Raw genomic sequence first — 20,574 nt, 5'->3', positions numbered from 1 at the left:
AACTTTGAAGTATTTTTTTTAATTTACGTACCTTAAATAATTTTTTGAATGCACCGGTTGGTTATTTTTCGGGAGACGGCCGGTTATTGCTGCCACTCCACTACTAATTGCATCGGGTGTTCGTGAGAGTACTTGATCTAGAGTTTTTACTGCGGAAATTCCTTGTCCCGAAATTACTTCTCGCACTCCCGTTGATGCTGGAGCAGATGATGTTGTAGTTGTTGGCAATGATGCTACCGAAGACAGGGACGATGTACTAGCCGTTGGGAAAAATAGTTTATTCAACAAGGCCATAATGTAATACGACAAACTTTGCAGATATTACACTTTCCACTTATTTATCTGATGCAATGTGGTGTATGTATGTATGTATATCCAAATATTAATTTGCTTTTTGGTGAATGAAAGGGAATTTCGACCGCAATTTATGTTCATTTCACTTGAAAATCTTATTTAGGTATAACCATCCAGTTAAATTTGTAATTATTTCAACGGTTTCTTACAATCGCACACAATGTATTGCTCAAATTTGATTTGAAATTATGTTTATCAGTTTCTTTTTAACTACGGACATATTGAGGGATTGTTTAATCTGAAAAGAATATGCACATGAACCATGTTGTATTTTAAATAGTGAATTGGAAATATTTTCACTTTAAAAACGTATACACAATATGTACATACAAAAGTAGAGTACTAATAGTACTTTTTTTTAGAAACTGCAATACAATTATAAATTTACCGTAATTGTATTTATAATTTTTAAACATCTTAATGTAAATGTACACTCCGAGTCTTGGTATCTATCACTCCACATTTTTGTTTTCTTTTTCCAAACGCAGACTACATCCTCCACAACCCAACTTAGCGTTTACACAAAAACACACGAAATAAATGCTCGAGTAATCAAAGTTATTATGATTAAACTTTAATAAGGCACTTCTGCGCCAGGCCAGACCGCAAAGCTGACTGAGGCTTCCCTATACAAAGACAGAAAATTAAATGAAAAATAATAAGCGACAATAATAAAAGACGACCACGACAACAACGGCACAGTATATAACGACGGTATTTACAAAAGAATGAAAACGGCGGTCGTTTGGCACTTGGCATATTTAGCCGCCAGCTCCTTTGCAAATATATATATAATCACTCATAACATATAAATTCAGATATTCGTTCGCTTTTTCAATTTCATTGAAAACTCGGGAGAATTTCGCTAATGCAAATATATATACATATTTATATACCCGAGCTTCACCTTTACGCGCAGTTATTGATAGTTTCTTGTATTATTCGTCAACCATTTAGCAACGTGAAACGGATAGTAACTACACAAATATTAAATGTTATGAATATTCCGGCGTAACCAGACAACCGATCAATCATGGAAAAATTTCATTTTCGCACGATGGTGGTAGCAAACAAATACAAACCGCAGTAATATTGGTGATCCGAATTATTTTTTTGCAAAATACATGTTTCCCAGTATCACCTTCAAATATTAGAGTTGAAAAAAGGACGCACTATACTTTTCACCGAAACTAAAACCAAATAACTCTAAATTTGTAACTCAAATTGCACATACTATGAAAATTTCGCAAATACAACACAAGAGCCCCGGAATTGACATTTGATACATAAAGTAGTACTGTTCGTTTTTGTGACAATTGTTTTATCAGTGGTGCCAACCCTTCACTATTAGTCATGGGTAACACTGCGCTGCGTGGCACCATTGCGTTCAACCCAACCGACGTTAGCACCCAATTTGTGAAAATAATAAGATTTTTGTATTGCAAACGATAGTTCGTCGATTGTTCTTTAATGTTCGTCCAGTTTTAACGTTTGTTTGTTAGCCAATAATTTATAATTAATTTTTCAATTTTCACTTTACGTAACTCCTGAAGTTAGCACCCGCAACAGATTATTTTGAGTTAATTATTATTGCAATCGATAGTTCGTCGTTGGTTCTTCATTGTTCGTCCATTTTTAATGTTTGTTCCTACGCCGAACATTTATAATTAAATTTTACATTTTACGGTTCCTGCCTTTAGCACCCCAAATGTTAGAATTTCATTATTTTCATTTGTTAACTGTGATAAATCGTTTGTTCGTCGTTTTCTCATACCTAAAATCGAGCAAAAGCCGTTAATAAATTCATCATATTAATTGTCATCATCATCATTTTCGTCAAAGTTTTGCAGTTTAAGGGGATTGTAAAGATTCCCGCATACTTTAAAAAAGTTTCAAAGTTTACATAAGTTATACGAAGACGACGTTGTTCCGATTTTTTATTCCAATTTTTCTCCTGCGGTGTTTTTTTCCTTTTTTTTTTATAAAAGCATACTTTAATATACACCTGCGGCGTTTTTTTAAGTTTTTTAATAAATTATAGTTTACTATACAGCAAATGAAAATTTGGAATAAAACATCGCGGGATTTTTTATTCCATTTCCATTTTTTCATATAAAACGATGTTTTAATATATACTTAAACAAATATAATGTGCAGAAGAATTTTTTGTTGCAAGTCATACATCAAATTAAAGATATTTTTGTGCTCTTTCTGATAATCATATTTTTTAATATAGTTAATTACGTATTTTTTTACGAAAAACATACATTTTTATAAAAAAAAATTGCCATAATTAGGTTTTTGTACTTATTCTCAAAATATGTATACATTATATACATAAATATATATCGAATGAAAGGTCCTTCAATCACTTTTTCAACTGTGTCCATAGTCATCATAAATCGGTTCAATAGTTTTCGAAATATAAGCTTTTAAAAATGTTAGCGCAACCCCTGATAATTTGCACAAAAAAAAATATGCCGTTAAAATCAGGAAAAGAGGGCGGGCCACGCCTACTTTTGTTTTATCTCATCGGACCCAATTCCAACTATTCTTTAAACATGATGAATTTATTAACAGCTTTTGCTCAATTTTAGGGATGGGAAAACGACGAACTAACGACGAACAAACGATTTATCACAGTTAACAAATGAAAATAATGAAATTCTTACATTTGGGTTGCTAAAGGCAGGAACTGTCAAATGTAAATAATAATTATAAATGTTTGACTTTGGAACAAACGTTAACAATGGACGAACAATGAAGAACAAACGACGAACTATCGGTTGCAATAACAACTAACCCAAAATAATCTGTTGCGCGTGCTAACTTCAGGTATTACGTAAAGTGAAAATTGAAAAGTTAATTATAAATTTTTGGCTAACGAACAAGCGTCAAAAATGGACGAACATTAAAGAACAATCGACGAACTATCGATTGCAATACAAAAATCTTAATATTTTCACAAATGGGGTGCTAACGTCGGTTGGAAGAAAGGGAATAAGGATATCGCTTCGACAAAATTTCCGGATATAAACACATACTAAAGAACAATCGACGAACTATCGATTGCAATAATAAAAATGAATCATTCTAAAAAACAATTTCCTCACCTTAATCGCCCTGTCCAAATATGGCACCACTTATTTTGTGTTTTGTTTAGTGAAAAAAATGCAACTGTCAAAAGAAAGGCAATCGCTGAAAGTTCTTCCGTAATCGAATAAGTTCGTAGGTGTGGAGATTTATATATTTTTTTTGTTTTGCGAAAACTACGATATGTATATTTGTGAAATTTTTCAAGTGAAGTTAGAACAAAAATCGCTTATGTGACTGTTAATAAAGCATAAGAATCAAGGTATTACTCTAAATTGACAAAGAAGTCAACAAAGGACTGAAAATTAAGCCGCAAGACGGTAGGGTGGAGCGGATTTTAGACAAACCATCGTCTCGAAACGGGAAGCTTTATACTCAAGGGAGTCTTAAAGTAAAATTAAAAGTATTAAAAAAATATGCTTAGTCATGAACAATATATGTACATACTTAAGTATGTAAAAGGTTACAAATTAAAAATATAAGTTCCTGATATTAACGAAAAGCAGTGTAGCTGGCGTGGCTGCTGACGAAGTAGGCTAACTACCTACCCAAGACCTTTGCGCAGGATATTTTGAAAGTTGATTTGTACTTTGTCAAAAAACTATTAATTAAGTATATTTTGTATGAAATCATCAAATATTTAGCATGATCAAAGCGTGAAAGAAAATGTGACATTTGTTAATGAATCACGTCATTTCATGTAACACATCAATTTGTTTGCAAACATTTCACATACCTACGTTCCGCAATAAACACTTAACGCTCTCTCTACCCCACCCGTTCATACACACCTTAATGCATAGATTACATAGTCAAAGCAATTTTGCAATTAATTTGATTTTGCAGTTTATTTTTAGCTTCAGTATAAACGGCCTCCATAAGTGCGACACCCGAAGAATTGAATCGAAATAAAAAAGAAATAAATATTCTAAAAAAGTTCTACCTTAACAACACGGACAGTTCTCATACATATAGACTACGCATTAAAACCAGTCAACGACATCAGCAAAATGCAGGACTCGCCCGATGCCAAGAAGCCTTGTAAGGGTATATTGAAGAATTCTAGCAGTTTTGATAAGCCTGGCGCCGCCAGGTTAGTAAATGTCAATGACAACGTCATTATCCAATCAGATAATCCTATTAATTTGTAATACACTCTAATGCGCCCTTTGCATTTCATTCTCTTTGCTTCTTTTTCACTGCAGTTACCGCAAAAGTGCGAAATTTGATGAACTGAATGTGTTGCAAACCTACCATCCACTTGATAAGGATTATGGTCATATGAAAATTGATGAGCCAAAAACGCCATACAACTACGTTATTCCAGATATAGCGCACACAGATACTTTGGACGCAAATTTACTAGCAGAAAAGTATAAATCAACGTTTCGGAAAAATATAAAACGCTCTAAATTTAACTTTATTGATTACAGATTACGTATCGCAGCAAGCACACAATCGCCTTCATTTGGTTCTGAGGAGCTTTCTGATGAAGAAAACATTGATGAAACACCTGAAGAAAAAGGTACTAAAAATGGCATGGGTTGCAAAACAAACAAAAAAAATTGTCTAGTCGATTATGTTGAACTTTGAGCTCCTTCACTTTACTAGTTCATTCGAAAAGCAAATCATTGGGATTCGATACAGAGTTGACACCCAGATCTTGGCCCTTACTCTGTATCTCGAATCGAAAATAAGGTCTAGTCGAACGCCTAGTTCTTTTATAGTACCAATAGGTCGAATTGGAACAAATTTACTATCCGATTCGAACTACACAGATAATTCCCTGATGTTATTGTTCTAGCGGCATACAAATTCCCCAAAGACTTTTTGGGGAGTGTTGCTGGAGTGACAGTCCTTGGCCAGATATAAATCTGGGTCGTTCCGGTTACGTAGACCCGACTGTCGTGGGAACGGGGCCTGTTGGTCTCGTTAGTTAGTGGTAGGAGTGATAAAATTTCTTTTTATTCTAAAATGCTTCTATTAGTTAATTATATGTATTTACATATATCAGTAAATTACGTTTTTTATTAATTCCATTCATTTACTTACAGTTCGTCGGCTTGAATTCGAACGCCGCCGTAAGGCGCATTACAATGAATTCGAAGCCGTTAGACTAGCGCGTAAACTAATTGAAGAAGAGCTGGATGATGAGGACGACGAGCACGATATTTCATCTACCAGTGAAGATGTTAAATCGGCTATTTCTGTTGACAGATCTAACGAGGAAGGAATTGAACCAGAGAGTGAAAATACAGAAAAGAAAACTAAGAAAGAAAAAGCCTTGGCTGAAGAACAGACACGTACCACAGAGGACGATTCAGAGATTGATTCTCGCGTAAGCATTCAGCCATCAACAAGCAATATGGATGTGGATGCGCAATTGCAACCCTCACATCCTTGCTACGGAAGAGATTAGTAAACTCAAATATGAACAAACAAAAACATACCTTCATGCAGTAATATAATCATTGCTTGTAGGGGCATTATCTAAACAATTAACAAATAAATCAACGATAAAAGTAACATGCCGTGATCGCTACCCTAATATTACATAAAATTTTGACGAAAACAAATACATACTAACACAAAAAATTGTACTCAGAGAAGCGCCATTTCGTTTATCTATAAAAAAAAAATAAACAATAAAATTGCAATCATTTAGAAAGTTATTGTACCAGTTTGCATTACTAAGTTTTTCAATAAATTTGCGTTTTTGAGCACACTTATGCTATTATATGCATACATCAAATTAAAGTACATATTCATTTATGTATGGATATAAAGGCTATAGACTAAAATTAGTAGTTAATGGAGCGCATAATAATTGAAAAGCAGTTCAGATCTGTAAATTTCTTTCATTAAATCAAACAGTTACTAAGGCATAATTATCTTATAACATGGTCGTGACTATGGAATGGAGAGTTGTAGATTTGATGGTTAAGTGGTGGATCTTAAATAATAAGGAAAAATCTTTAACAAAACACCAAAATCTTATGTCTTGAATATAGCTGGAAAATACCTTTCTGTCAAAAGGCTCGCCGATTTTGTTTAGCTGAAGAGTTAAATATTTTTTACTAAATTTTATTATCCACCATTTTTGGCTTGATTTTAAATAATGTCGTTTTCGCTTCTACAGAAAAATGTTACTTTCTTATTGCCATCTTCACAAAAATAATAAGGCAATAAAGAGGCAACATTTGTAAAGGCCATCACATACACTATTTTAAACTGACAACAAATCAAATAAACATTAGATTTAAAATAATTTATCAATAAAAAATCGAGCAAATTTGGATTTTAATATTAAATAAAAAAAGCCCAACAAATTTGCGATAGGAGTATTCTCTAAATCTTCCAAAGCGCTTGCACAGTTTGCAAAGCTGTCCCATACGAAAACTGATTTTTACCGTGCAATCTGTGCGCCGTGCAAGAGCTTTGCAAAACTCAGAGAATACCACTAATGTATTTTAAAAAAATTAAATATTCAAAAAAAAAAAAAAAAATCCCTTGCCAATGTAATGCAATGAACTACAATAACTTATTTGCATAACATGCATTGTGGCTTTTCTGCTCATTAGCAATCATATGTAAGTTAAAAAAAATATCTTAATGCAATTAAAGTTAGCAATCAGTTTGCAAAAAAATTTACAAAAATGAAATAAATTAGATAAATCATGAATATTTGATTTATTACTACATAACTACATATGAGTGGAGAAGCCAATTAGAATTGTACATTGCGAAGCAAAGTAAGTTTAGTTTATAATTTTTCTGCTAATACATAACTTAATGCCGCAATTAATATGTAAATTAAGTGCCACAAAACGCATTTCTTAATGGGGTTAGTTCATACAGGATACATGCTGTGTTGTGATGGAGTATTTTAAGCAATGCAATTAACAATAATTTCATGTTCAAACGGCGTTTAAAAAATAACTAACTTAAAAAGGGTCTTATTTCGAGAGATTATTTTTTTGATTACGTACATATTTATGGGTTTAAAAAACGCGTTCTTACCGCGATTTGCTATTTAAAATTTTTACCTCTAAGCTAATTGCATAAAATGCATTGCAACCAAGGTCTGTCCTTATAGTCATATCCTTCCACAATACATATTTGTTTGACTAATTTTTTTGGGGTAAATAAAAAAACTAAATTTGGCATGCATAATTTTATTGCCTTCAAAACTAAAAGCCGATGAACTGAATATTTAGCCTGTAAGAACATGTAGTCTTTATAACATAAATGTATTTATTTTGTTGTAGTCTTACTCCTAACACAAAGCGCATATTATTTTGCCTAAGTGAGTTTGTGCTTTCAAATTGCTACCGATGATTAAAGTATAAATTAAAGCATAAACATACATGTACATGTCTAAGCTTTAATTTCTAAACTGGTTACTAAGACGATGGTATTATTTTTATTTTTAGTCAGTAATTTTTACTCAGCAGCCAATTTATTCCAAGAAATACCCGATATCATTACATGTGGCCATTATTGAATTTTTGAGCCAGGATTTCTCGGTACATTTATTTTTGTCGCGTTTTATGTAGCATGCTGATAGTAAACAATGAACTAACTTATAGTGGTTCGCAAGATAGTTGGTTCTACGCTTACCGGATTGAGCGGAGCACCAACACCGTCCAAGAACGATTAACCCGGCAGCAACGTTGCTGTTGGTGTTGTAACAGCATACAAGTTCCCCAAGAGTTTGTCGTGGAAACGCCGGCAGCAACGTCAACGCTAGCGGTAGCCCAACAACCGACGTCTAACGGTCACACCGACACCGATGCAAACACCGGAGATAACAGCAACGGCAGGAGCACCAGATCCGCAACCAGCACCGCAAGCAGATCAGACAGTGTGGCGGTACTCCCACATCCCTCCAGACTGCGGGCCTGTATGCATACCCTGGGGATAAGTGTCAGTATTGCACCAGAAACCGAAGGACATTCCCTCTTAGAATGCGGTGCAGTTGCGAGAAGAACGCTAACACACCTGCGGCCGGAGGCTTGGCATACTAGTACCCTCGAAACTGCTTGGATTTAGCACTAGGCCTGAACGTTGTGTTATGATGAGCTCTGAACGCACTATAGACCTAAGGTCACAGTGCACAGCCTCTAACAAATGTTATCTAATCTAACAGTCACGAGACCAACTCAATAGAACTCTTGCAGTTCAGGTGCACCGTGCTTCAGGGTAAGATCGCTGAGGTCAGTTTCATAAGGGGCAACAAAAAATCTTTGTTGCGGCAATGCAAGCTTAAGTCTTCAAAGTCAGGACGAGTTCAACGTTCTTCGAAGAGATCGCCCCCGAGCGCCGGATGCGGCCTCGTCTTTATATTGCATAATGCGGTTCAATACCGGCCAAACGCGCGCCATGAACTCTCGCGATTCAAACTGTGCAATGAATAACGGGATATACTGCTCGCCAATCAAATTGACGGCACAACGCATGATGCAATAATAGTTGTGTTTAATGAAACCGAAAAAAGTGCAGAGCAGCTCAAGTTAGAGCAGAAAAGAACAGCTGTCAAAAAAAAAGGAGCAAGTTAGAGCAACTCAGATCATAAATCTCATGAAACACTTTTCAGGCAGAAATTCTCAAAACAGTTGATTGATCCAATACTTTTCGTGAAAAATCTCCAAAAGTCGCTCTCATTTACAGCACGTGTCTGATATTTTTTCTTGTTCTAACTTACTCTACTTTTTGTTTCATGAGCCTGCGCTTCGTGGAACTGGAGCAACTTAGATCACAATTTTCTGCACCAGCTTTTATGTTAGAGTAGCTCTGATCCAGTACTCCATGAACTTACAGGATTTTACATGAACTTGCAGGAAGTTGCAGGAAAAATGTTCCCGTACTCCAAAATCCTGTAAATGAGAGCGACTTTTGGAGAGTTGTGTAGAGAATGAAGTTGCAAGATTTTACCCGAACTTTTTCTTCTGGTAAAATCGTAAAAGTGTCAAGCAATCACTGGTTGACGTTTTTACAGGAAAAATGGTTTTTTTGTTCCCGTACATTTTGTTGTTACTCACTTTTTACTCTCACCTCAGAGAGTAATTTTGCTGTTTGACAGTTTTACAGGATTTTTCTTGAAAAGTATTGGATCAGAGCTATTATATTTTTTCAAAACAAAACCCGCTTAATCGTCCGACACCCATATTGTGATCATATTTCCATTACCCCATTGCTTTAACCCTTAATTAGGCGCATGGGGTCAAGGCCATTTCGCGTTGAAAAACCAGAACATCGGCGTGTTTACCAGGGATGGAAAATCGAAATTTCAAATTGTACTTATTTTGACCATAGATAGATTTTTGCTGTCAAATGTACATTAAAAGTCACTCACTGACAAACAAAAAAATTGCAGGTAAAAGTGTTACCGTTTTTTAAATATTTCCTTTTTTTTGTATTAAAAAAAATCGCGACTGAGACACGCTAGAATGTATTTAATAGATTTAAATTTAAGTTCCTCTTATTACCGACCAATGATATGCTCAATAGTACAAAGGTACATTATTACCTGCTCCTGACATTATTTTATGTTACTTACCGGAATTAGTGAAAGTGGATTTTGTGAAATTGTACCCTTCGAACATTGTGTGGTTAATACTATGACAGAGAACACGCTGTGTGAAGTATTCGCCCGGACCCATAGAGAAATATATGAAGGTAAGTGATTTTTATACCTTTCTTGTTTGCTTGTTTGTTAACTATCATTTTTCACCTTTTTAAGGTCGCATGCCTGGAAGCCGTGGCGGCGAAACAGGACGTCCTGCAACGGTAGATGTTGAAGTTGTGTTAGAGGAAGTGGAACTAGGTCCATCGACTTCAGTGAGAATTATGGAAAGACGGATGGGAATACCAAAAACTACAGTTCACAAAGCTTTAAAAGACCATCGATTTCATCCCTACCACATTCAACGTGTTCAGGCTCTACAAGAAAGAGATTACCTGTCGAGGGTTAGATTTTGCCGTGAAATGTTGCGAATGCATGAATCAGACCCCAACTTTTTTAATAAAATAATTTGGAGCGATGAATCATCATGCAAACTTGATGGTTATTTTAATTTACATAACCTTCACAGTTGGCAGATAGACAATCCTCACGAAATGAGAGAAGATCGTTCGCAGTACCGGTACAAAATAAATTTATGGTGCGTTATTTTTAATTGTCAGATATTGGGACCTGTGGAACTGCCGCCAACGCTCAACTCTTACAGTTATTTAGAGTTCCTTCAGGAACGGCTTCCAACTCTGTTAGCAGATGTACCCTTAAACCTGCGGCGAAGACTATGGCTGCAAAATGACGGGTGCCCTGCTCACTACGGGCGTGAAGTAAGAGCTTATTTAGACGAAACTTATCCTCGCCGATGGATTGGACGATACGGGCCAATCACGTGGCCCGCTCGATCGGCAGGTTGAATCCATTAGAATTTTTCTACTGGGGCTGTCTTAAGGACAAAATTTATTCAAAAACAATTCAAAACGAAGAGCATTTGAGGGAAGAAATAAATGGAGCTGCTGCTGAGATAGCCCAATTGAGTTTAAAATCTGTAAAAGCGTATTTTCTTAAAAGGTTCCGGGCTTGTATTAGAGTAGAAGGTCGCCAATTTGAGCATATTTTATGAATAAATGAATAAATTTTTCTTCAAACAACTCATGTATATTTTATTTCAGGTAAACCCATCCTTCACAAAAAAAATTGATAGATATAGCCCTTGTTATAGACTCTAGTCCAAATTCCGGTAAGTAACATAAAATAATGTCAGGAGCAGGTACTATTTAGCATGTCATTAGTCGGTAACAAGAGAAACTTAAATTTAAACCTATTAAATACATTTAGCGTGTCTCAGTCCTCTGCCCACAAAAGCGGCTATAACTTTTTTCTATTCGAAACAGTAAGTAGTAAGATAGTCAAAGTTGGGGAAGAAAATATCAAAAATTTTAAAATCCCAAAATAGTCCTAATATTATGATGGTTCCTTAATATATTGTTACGATTATCCTTGAAACCTTCTGGGATTTCCCAAATCCTACGGCTCGTATCGCTGGATTGTTAAATAAATGCTCACGATGACCAAAGTGTAGTACAATTAACTTTATTGTACAACAAACAATTTACAATACTCGCTAATACCGTAAAAACTCTTTACAATACTCGTTAAAGCAATTACAATGCTTTACAAAACATTGGGGAGCTCCAAAAAAAGAAAGTCGGAATTTTAATACCCTCACCCTCTAGGATTGTACTATACCGAAAAAAGTAGTTTTCATTTGGAAATCAAAAAAATATTCAGGGGTCGCTCAAAGCACTCACAGTTTTCCATGTATTTTTTATGGGGAAAAAACAAGTTTTCGTAGAAACGGTATAGCATTCTTGAGAATTAATATTTCTCGATCGGAAAGCTTTGTTTCTGTTTTGGAGGTTTTCAATAATATTATCCAATTGTTTATTTAACCATTTTCTATATTTTTAACTATTTCTTATAGGACCCCTCAAACCCTAAAAAATTTAATGGGGATCCATAAAAAATCGCTTGTATTTAATTATGGTAAAATAAAAAATGGGGTATTATTATTGGCAGTATCTTAAAGAGAAGCAACGTTTCCCGATAAAAAATACTGATTTTCCAAGAACTTTATACCATTTCTACGAAACCTTGTTTTTCCCCATGTAAAATGCATATAAAACTTAGAGCGCTTTTAGCGACCTATAAATATTTTTTTATTAAAAAAAGCGGGTATATGTTTTTTCGGTGCCATTCATTCAATCATTTTATATAACCCTGCTTTCTAATAGGGAAAATTGTTCATCGTGTGAAACCGCGGGGGTCCTTATAAGGGTTTTTATTGTCTTACATGACATAAGACTGGAGGTTGAATCATCAGACCAATGTTGTATTACAAGATCATAGAAGAAGATTAAGCACGTCTGACAGAAATATCACTGGCGGAAGTAAGGCCATCGGTAAAGCTCCAATGACATGACATCCAAATGGATTAGTATTCCATATGGTATCAGAGGCCACTATTCTTGGCCCATATGTGAGCAGGGTTCGGCTCTTTAGTCATTTCAAACTAAACTGAGAACGTTTACTTTACAAACCCTTTTGTCTTTCAACGCTATTTTTGCAATGGCAAACGCGAAAATTCTTTTCAAGCGTCGCGAAGTAACCGGGAATTGGCTAGTGTTTTTATTAACGGGATTTTTTTATTATTATTTGTATGTTACGTTAAAAATGTTGGGACATCCAATACGCATTTCTTTGAGGGCTTATAACTTTTAACCACAAATGTAGTCTTGTAATACCATATCACTGTCTTAAAGTCCATGGGGTCGTCTTCGCTGGCATCACCCATGACTTGAATAGGGAGTAATGAAAGATTGCATTTGGTTTTCAGTTTGCATTTATAAGGCATTTAATTCGGTTTTAATGGCGATGTGCTATAGTTACGAAATGCACTATACAAACGTACTTACCTACTAAACAATTCCATATATGTATGTACAATAAAAGCAAATAATTTTTTATTTCTCCGGTTGGTCAGAGAGATGTACAAATTTACATTTATTCAACTTCATCGAATTTTAAGCTAATGTATTTATGTACTTTCTTAATCCATCAACTAATCACATCGTTTATAATGTACAGTTAAGTGGAGAATTCAGATAATTAAAGTTTATTAAAAAGCAATTAGGTGTTATTTATGCCAGTGTTGCAAAGCATTGCAATTCAGAATAGAGGATTTCAAAATTAGCAATGCTCCACAGAGTGTTTAATGAGTTTTCATGTAGGTAATATATTTTTTTGTATTTTTATTTTGTATTTTTATAAATATTTTATGAAACAAATTTTACAAAGTTTAAAAGTACCAATTTGATATTATTTAAGTATATTTTTGGGGTAATAGTGTTTACAGTTTTATGATTATCGCATATTTGGTGCGTTGATTTGTTTTGTTTTTTTTTTAGAGATTTTCCGTGTTTTTCATATTGAATGATTTGGGGATGTAGATAAATCATTCGCTATGTGTTCTCATACATACTTATGTATGTATGTTTGTTTTTCGCAATAAAGTAATATTAAATATTTTTTGTCATAATCGAGTCGTAAAGCCAGTACGAATTTGCCGGTAGTTCGTTTCGAGTGCATACTATAAAATACAAATACACACATAAGATGTGCATATTTGAATATATATATGTATGTGAGATTGTTGGATTTATGAAAAAAAAAAATATATTATAAATTCTTTATTTCATTTACATGTTCAGTATAGACGCTCAAAAGTGCGATCGGGCGTAGCAAACTTAAGGCAAGCTGGCGGGCCCTAAAGGCTATAATGGCATCCTCGGTGTTAAAAAGTTACAGTCTGCAGGGCGTACGCTCACCTGCCGTAGGTAGCCACGCCAAAAGGCACAAAAGGCGTTAATGCAATGAGTGTGCCGACAAAGTTTTTTTTTGTCTAACTAAATATTTTTTCGCTCAAAATTTTTTTGCTCAATTTTGGGTGATGTTTAATTGTTTGAGTATATTTCTTAATAGCATCCAATAGCTATGTATGTATATAAGCTAAATTGTTACATAGCTTTCACATTTTTGTGTATTTATATGTAAATATAGCTTAGTGTTTGTAAACACACAGAAGCAGAAGTGAAAGCTCGTGCGTAAGTTTACGCTGCTCCTGTGAATATGCTTCCCTATATATGTACACATTCATATGTGTATAGTATGTTTTTTTTTTTTCTATTTCTTTAATACGCTTAAGAACTAAAGTTGGCAACCTGGTGCTGTTCGTCGAACCGGCTGCTTTTACTAGTTACTAGGTATGCTCTTTTTACTTAATAATAAATGGAGAAAACTAATATTCAATATATTTTTTAATATATTAATTATTATTTATTATATTTTTTTTTTAGATTTTTTTTTCATTATGCAATAACAAGTTTAAAATTAAAATAAATAAAATATTTTCACATTTTATTAAACCATGAACCAAATTAAAAAAAAAAAAAAACAAAGTAAAACACAACTTCAGAGGGTTTTACTTTTCCAAGAAGTTGTTAGCATTAAAAAATTATCCGTTGTGTCAAAATCACTTAAAACCATAGTTCGGTAAGCCAAAGTTCGCAACAAAGATTTTATTTTTTTTAAATTTCTTTAGTTTTCAGTTTAAAGTTGTGATATTTTCCTCTTTCGAGTTTTAATTGGTATTAAGAGTACCAGCTGAATTAAAAATTTGAATTTGAAAACTCATTTTTTTTGCGTTCCGATTTTGCAAGAACGCGCTTGTACGTTTTTCACCTACAAAAGTGAGCGTACTCACCTCCGCAAGCTTCCAAGTATTTATGTATACAAAACTAATTTACATCGAGTGGACGTCGTTTGGTTTTTCCTATATCTAAGTTTAAAAAAAATTTCAATTTTTTCCGCCAGCATTAAACTTACTTTCGTACATGTAAATGCTGGCAATCCAAAAAATTCACCACATTCGTGTTGTAAAATAAAAAAGGAAGAAATAAAAACATTTTAAATAATAAAAACTTTTTAACTATACAAAATAAAAGTGCAATGGCAGTTCATTACCGCTATTACAGCTTGTGTTTCATTGAATCCGTGGCACGCGTAGTTGTTGTAGGTGTCAAGTACCGTGTATCAATTTGCAGTTTTTAACGTACCCCAGCTTCGTTGAGCACAGCCGTACAGCCGTAGAGCTCCTCTGAGATTTCTACTCACTCCATAGCATTGGGTTTATTCCTTAAGGGATCTATTTTTTTCTTCTTTCGTCTCCTTGTTTCATAATGTACAGATTTGAGAACAAAATTCGTTAGTTTATATTTGGCGTAGTTTTTTTTTTAATTTTTTATGCTTCATAATTAATATAAGTAAATAATAAATAAAATTCTATAATTTGTTATCTACCCATTGAGGGCTTTATTTTTGGTTAGTTCGTGATTAGTTGATGTTTCTTTCATTTCGTTAAAATGTACAATTAGTAACATTTTTTTGTTCGTTATTTTTCTCTCTTTCATATATTTTTTTGTGGTATTTTTTCATTGTAATATATTTTTTATTTTGTTTTATTTGTGTTTTTCCTTTGCTTGCAGGGTCTTTCATTCCAGCTGTGTATTCCATATTTTTTAGGCCAACATATGCTGTGTACCTGGTGGTACTTTGTAGCTGGGATAGTAGCTGTTCAGTGCATTTTTAGAAAAGAACGATGTATAGTCCTGTAGAAAGATCGATCAAGATAATGTTATTTACTAGTATTTTAAATAGTAAAATATGAGTTTTATAAATACATAACTGGATCTGATTAGTATTTATAGCAATTAAAAGAAAAATTGTTAAGAGCAAGTCACAGATTTTTCAAATATTGTTTCTGGTTCAGCCACGAAAGTTGGTAGACTGCCCCCATATCTTAATCCTCTCGATCATATTTCTGAACTTATAAGTTTCAAAGAACATAAATTGATAAATTTCAAAAAATTTCACACATCAAAAGTATCTTCAGTATTCATAAAAAAGCATATTTTAACCAGATCATGAAGAATTCATAAAATTTTCGAACTTTCAAAATATTTGATGATTTGAAAATGTCATCAAAAGTTGTATTTTTGTATTTCACCATTTTAGGGATAGGTGATGGTGGATTCTTAAACCTGAAATCCCTCCCTTGGGTGATCCTACGTATATAAGAAAATGTCGTCTATTTTAGCTGTCGACAAGTAGTGCTGCTGATAAGTTACCTCAATAAGATTGTCAAGGTCCAGACATCGGACTATGTATGTTCAAAGAGACGAAACCCCTAAATAATGCCTAAGAACCCTAGTATATTTTGTCTCATCCTCACATGAAACTGGCTTTGATACTGAGACCCAAAAAGTAAAAACAAAATTTTGCCCTTTTCTCTTGATGACGACCCGGCAAACGTTCAATGGATTATGATTTGAGGGTATGCACCTGGAATGCAAGCATTCTTGAAAGGGAAGGTGACTCGAAGCGAGATGGATTTGCCGTAATAAGAAGAGGGAGGCCGAAATACGGGACTGCGCAGAGATTGAGACGTTGGTGAGAGGAAAAACGCCCGAAAACTTTACCAGAGAGTTGTGCGAATTAAGGAAGGGTTTAAAACCAAGACAAACTCCTGTTAGAACAGCCATGGTTACCTAGTTACCGGTGTGCAGAACATACTTAAATTACGGAGGGAAAATTATTTTAAGTACGGCGGGAGTTGTTATGGTGCGTGCATGAACTAATTTGAAGAAAATGGTCGCTTGAATGCATGGCTAACGACTTCACTTTAAGTGTGCACAAGAAAGGCGATCCTGCCATGTGGGCCAAACCACCTCGGGATCAGACTGCTGAACATCGAATATAAGGTTTTATCGAGCGTAATGTGTGGGAGGTTAAAAGGAATTGGTTGGGCTTTATAAGTGTGGCTTTAGACCGGGTTAATTCACCACAGACCAGATAAGATAGGCGCGGAGTTCTCCCTTCCAAAACTTAACCTGCCTTGTGTATAAGAAAAATAACGATCCCTGAATTTTCTATAGTAAGACCAGATGTAACTTACTTGAACCTTTCATCGGAGGCTAAGACTTTTACGTTATCCTTGGCTCCAAAATTACTTGAATGCGTATATTGAGGAGACAAAAAGCAACGTATAAGTAATAGGATTTGAGAAAAGCTGGGGACTGTCAACTCATGTCATTAACGGTATGTGCACCATAGTCTTCTGACAGATCATAATTCTAGCTTGGTGGAAAGCGCTGGATAAAAGTATTAATCAAAAAATAAACGGAAGTACACAGATCCTCGCATGCTCCTCATTCAGGACTCCTATTGGATATGCAACTGGAAAGGGATGGAATACTGGTCTACCGATGGGAAATTGTGATGGAAAAAGACGGTTGGCAAGGGTCGCTATTCGGAGACATTTGCGCCATAGAGAAGATTGCTGCTTGTCTCAACGGAATAGAAAGTTTCTAACAGGGAAAATTAATATATTCAAAGACAGCCAAGTGCCATTGAAAATGTTAGGATACAAAGTAGTTAAATCACAGATAGTTCGGAAATGTCGCATTGCAATAGCCGATGAGATTCCTAAAAAAGGTTCGAAAATGAAAACCAGCGAGGAAGATGACTCCTTACAAACACCGAGTATAGCACAGTCGTAGCAAATGGCGCATGGAATACCCGATACAACTGTGAAGTTTCCAGGATCTTACGACCGACACTAAATAAGAAACGAATTAAAGAAATTTTGATGTTTAACAAATCCGCAACAATCGGACAATCCTGCAATGATGGCGTATATGAAGAAGTCATATATGAATAGGTGTTCGGGATGAGAGATAGAAGTAAACGATTCAAAATTTCCTGAGCCACCGTAGACCGCCTGAGCCAAAATCTGCCGGCCATCCAGTGCCAGCTTTGAAAAACTTAAAAAAATATATTTATACCAATATACAGTTCTTTTTTTAAATAGGGCTCGTATTGTCGATATTTTTTTTTTAATTTTTTACTAGTTTATAATAAGGGTACAAACTTACGCGATTGACTTTCCGTGGGCGGCATACCGGTCCCAAAGCCAATTTGCGGCGTTCTTCGTTTTCCCGCACCGCGGCTTCCTTGTATTCCGGTGGTGGCCACTTCAAGTCACCGCGCATGTTGGTGCCTCCTAGTGGAAACAAAACAAAGAAAAAAAATTAGCCGATTGCGTTTGGTAAGTAAATTAATGGTCAGGTTACCTTGAAAGCTAACGGCCGCTGGTTGTGAGTTGTAAACCGGTGCTGGCCTCTGCGTTACAGGCGCCTCCTTGCGCAACGTAATTATTCCAGGACTGCCGCCGCGATAATCTTGTGGCAGAGGTTGTTGTTGAGCCGGTGTACGACGATCGGGCTGATCTTGGCCAACGGGTGGTTGTTGTTGTTGTTGTTGTTGAGGCTGTGAATAAGAATTATATTGATTGGATTGTGGCACATTCGAATATTGCTGGGGTTGTGGTTGTTGATGTTGAGGAGGTGCTTGATATTGTTGTTGATGATATGGTTGCGATTGATAATTAGATGGAGGAGGCGCTTGATATTGTTGTTGTTGTTGAGACGGTGCCTGTTGATAAGGCGCCTGCACTGTCTGATATTGCTGAATTGGCTGATTATGCGCCCAAGATGGCTGCTGCTGCGGCGGCTGATAGTAGGGCTGTTGGCTATAAGGAGGCTGTGAGCCCTGATGTGGCTGATATTGTTGAGGTTGAGGTTGATATTGATCGTATGATGTGGCACGATACTATTTTGTGTTCGTTTTTCAATTCGTTTGAAATTTAAAGCCACCATTTTTGGTAAAAAAACATCGTGGTTCGTATCGGTTGTCGTTTGTCGTTTATAAAGGTTGAGGGGATTTATTGTTGCGTGCGTTTTTTTTATAGATTTTGAGGTTATGTTGTTTTTTGTGCGTACATATATAATTATGCAACGGACCATAATACATAAACAAACATACATAGATTGGAACAGTGTGTGAGGTAGAGTGCGTGAGTGTCCAAAATAGTTGTGGGGAGAAAGAGAAAAGACGAAAACACAACAATTAGAAAGTCAAAAATGTGTGAGGAGCTAAGTTTTGTTAAATTTTTGTATTTGTATGAGATTTTCAATTAATAGGATACAATTAAGACATTTTACTAGAAAAGTGTTTGTGCACTTATGTGATAGAGGGTGCAGAAAACTTAGTAAATATGTATGTATGTAAGTTTGTAAGTAGAGTAAACAGCGCGAGCTTATGTGCGTTTTGTAAGCTGAAATTTGCGAGATATAAAAAAGAAAAGCTTTTGTTAGCTATGATTAGAACTTTATTGGATCAGAAATAATGAAAAGTTATATTTACAAGTTGTGGATGTATGATTGTAAGTAAGTAATTATGTTTATATGTATATATGTATATATGTATATATGTGTGAATGTGCAATGCGATTCAGCATTTAAGTAATTATTTAAAGCTCGTGAACTAATATTTACATGTTTATATACAGAATGCACTTTTTTTGAAAGTAAGTATGTGCAGTTAAGTATAAACTAAGTATATAAAAGTTAGTATGTATACTTTGTCAACGTAAAATCTACATACAAGTATGTGAGTTCTTTGTTTGTAGTACTTATTTACCCACTTATTAACCTAAGCACATATATAGTTACAATAGTTATTTACATTCTGCATAAATATTGCCTAGAGAAGATTTTTGAAAACTCTTAAAATGCAAAAACCATTCCATTAAACAAATATGTGCTACAAAATTTTCTCTACTCTCAAAAATTAAAAAATAATAATTTATGTAAAATTACGCATAACGCACATATGTATGAGTACATCTCACGAGTTGCTACATTTTTCGACAAAAACGTGTTTATGTTCGAAAATGGTGGTACACTTATCTTAGGCAATGCATTGTCTTCCGTTTTGCGTAAAGAATACGATTCCATCGCGAAATTGTATTTAAATAAAATCTTAAGAAAATATACTAAAAAAACTAAAAATAACCACCCGTGCTCATATACCCGTAGTTGTGTATGTTACGTATATGCCCCGTAGCACCATATGCAGTCATTTAACACGTTTACTCGCACGCCGTATCTTAAAAGGCATATAATTTAAAAGTTAGTAAAGATTGGCGCGGAAGATTTCTACACAGTATTCCTTATGCACAGATATATTACTTTGTTCATATATATAACAATTTTAGAATGAATTTTGAGTGTGCAAATAAAAATTAAAAAAATGGAATTCTAGTTTCTCAAATCATAGTCATCTCTTACTCAATGTAATTATTTTTCATTTGGTGGCACATTACTTTTATTACACTAGCAAGAAGAAAATTTTCACCGTTTAGTTTCAATATTTTGAAGTATCTTAAATTATTGAAATTAAAATCGTGAACTTTAAAAATTACGAAAATATTTTTTCAATTTTGATGGCGCCCTCTTGAAACTTCACAAATATGTTGTATTTGATGCCAACGTTCATTGCCTCTAATATGAATATTCTACGTGAAAAATTTCCAAAGTTATTTAAAAAAAATACGATTTTTCCGAGTGACAAAGAAATAGTGAGTATTTCGGCAC

General features: G+C 34.6%; 4 protein-coding genes across 8 annotated transcripts in view; 1 reads left to right on the top strand and 3 right to left on the bottom strand.

Annotated features, from left to right (window-relative positions):
* The window catches only part of LOC118746192, a 58,375-nt gene extending 56,745 nt beyond the window's left edge, over positions 1–1,630 (bottom strand). Inside the window, exons 1-2 of one of the 4 annotated variants that reach the window (XM_036480000.1) lie at positions 743–1,630; positions 32–592 (exon numbers count right to left, since the gene is read on the bottom strand). In XM_036480000.1, the coding sequence (XP_036335893.1) occupies positions 32–294 (263 nt within the window). In that variant the 5' untranslated portion in view covers positions 295–592; positions 743–1,630. Of the gene's footprint in view, positions 1–31 lie in introns of all 4 variants that reach the window. The other 3 variants (XM_036480001.1, XM_036480002.1, XM_036479999.1) reach the window with 3 other exon arrangements.
* A 1,922-nt stretch (positions 1,631–3,552) lies between these two features.
* LOC118746190 (protein phosphatase inhibitor 2-like) lies at positions 3,553–7,417 on the top strand. 2 transcript variants are annotated; one of them, XM_036479998.1, is made up of 5 exons: positions 3,553–3,709; positions 4,305–4,540; positions 4,653–4,820; positions 4,881–4,972; positions 5,502–7,417. In XM_036479998.1, the coding sequence occupies exons 2-5, from the start codon at positions 4,458–4,460 to the stop codon at positions 5,864–5,866; spliced, it is 708 nt and encodes a 235-aa protein (XP_036335891.1). In that variant the 5' UTR covers positions 3,553–3,709; positions 4,305–4,457; the 3' UTR covers positions 5,867–7,417. The 2 variants fall into 2 exon arrangements, with proteins under 2 accessions (XP_036335891.1, XP_036335890.1); XM_036479997.1 differs by having other exon boundaries at positions 4,294–4,540.
* Positions 7,418–13,416: 5,999 nt separating this feature from the next.
* Positions 13,417–20,574, bottom strand: part of LOC118746567 — a 545,514-nt gene continuing 538,356 nt past the window's right edge. The window contains exons 5-7 of the mRNA XM_036480410.1: positions 18,211–18,748; positions 18,013–18,140; positions 13,417–15,687 (exon numbers count right to left, since the gene is read on the bottom strand). Coding sequence (XP_036336303.1) covers positions 15,598–15,687; positions 18,013–18,140; positions 18,211–18,748 — 756 coding nt within the window. The 3' untranslated portion in view covers positions 13,417–15,597. The remainder of the gene's footprint in view (positions 15,688–18,012; positions 18,141–18,210; positions 18,749–20,574) is intronic.
* The window catches only part of LOC118746189 (putative cyclin-dependent serine/threonine-protein kinase DDB_G0272797/DDB_G0274007), an 89,594-nt gene continuing 87,674 nt past the window's right edge, over positions 18,655–20,574 (bottom strand). The window contains exon 4 of the mRNA XM_036479996.1: positions 18,655–19,253. Coding sequence (XP_036335889.1) covers positions 19,236–19,253 — 18 coding nt within the window. The 3' untranslated portion in view covers positions 18,655–19,235. The remainder of the gene's footprint in view (positions 19,254–20,574) is intronic.

Source organism: Rhagoletis pomonella, unplaced genomic scaffold (assembly GCF_013731165.1).
Source record: "Rhagoletis pomonella isolate Grant_MI unplaced genomic scaffold, Rhpom_1.0 Rhpom_scaffold_00010, whole genome shotgun sequence".
Classification (NCBI taxonomy): Eukaryota; Metazoa; Arthropoda; class Insecta; order Diptera; family Tephritidae; genus Rhagoletis; species Rhagoletis pomonella.
The sequence above is the reverse complement of the archived record's forward strand: the minus strand, read 5'-3'. Positions and strand labels throughout refer to the sequence as shown.

Bases quoted from the DNA above. Each gene is read 5' to 3' on its own strand.
- LOC118746190 (XM_036479998.1), top strand. From the start codon at position 4,458: ATGCAGGACTCGCCCGATGCCAAGAAGCCTTGTAAGGGTATATTGAAG. The intron at 4,541-4,652 runs GTTAGTAAATGT...TTTTCACTGCAG, and splicing joins GATAAGCCTGGCGCCGCCAG to TTACCGCAAAAGTGCGAAAT. The intron at 4,973-5,501 runs GTACTAAAAATG...ATTTACTTACAG, and splicing joins TGAAACACCTGAAGAAAAAG to TTCGTCGGCTTGAATTCGAA.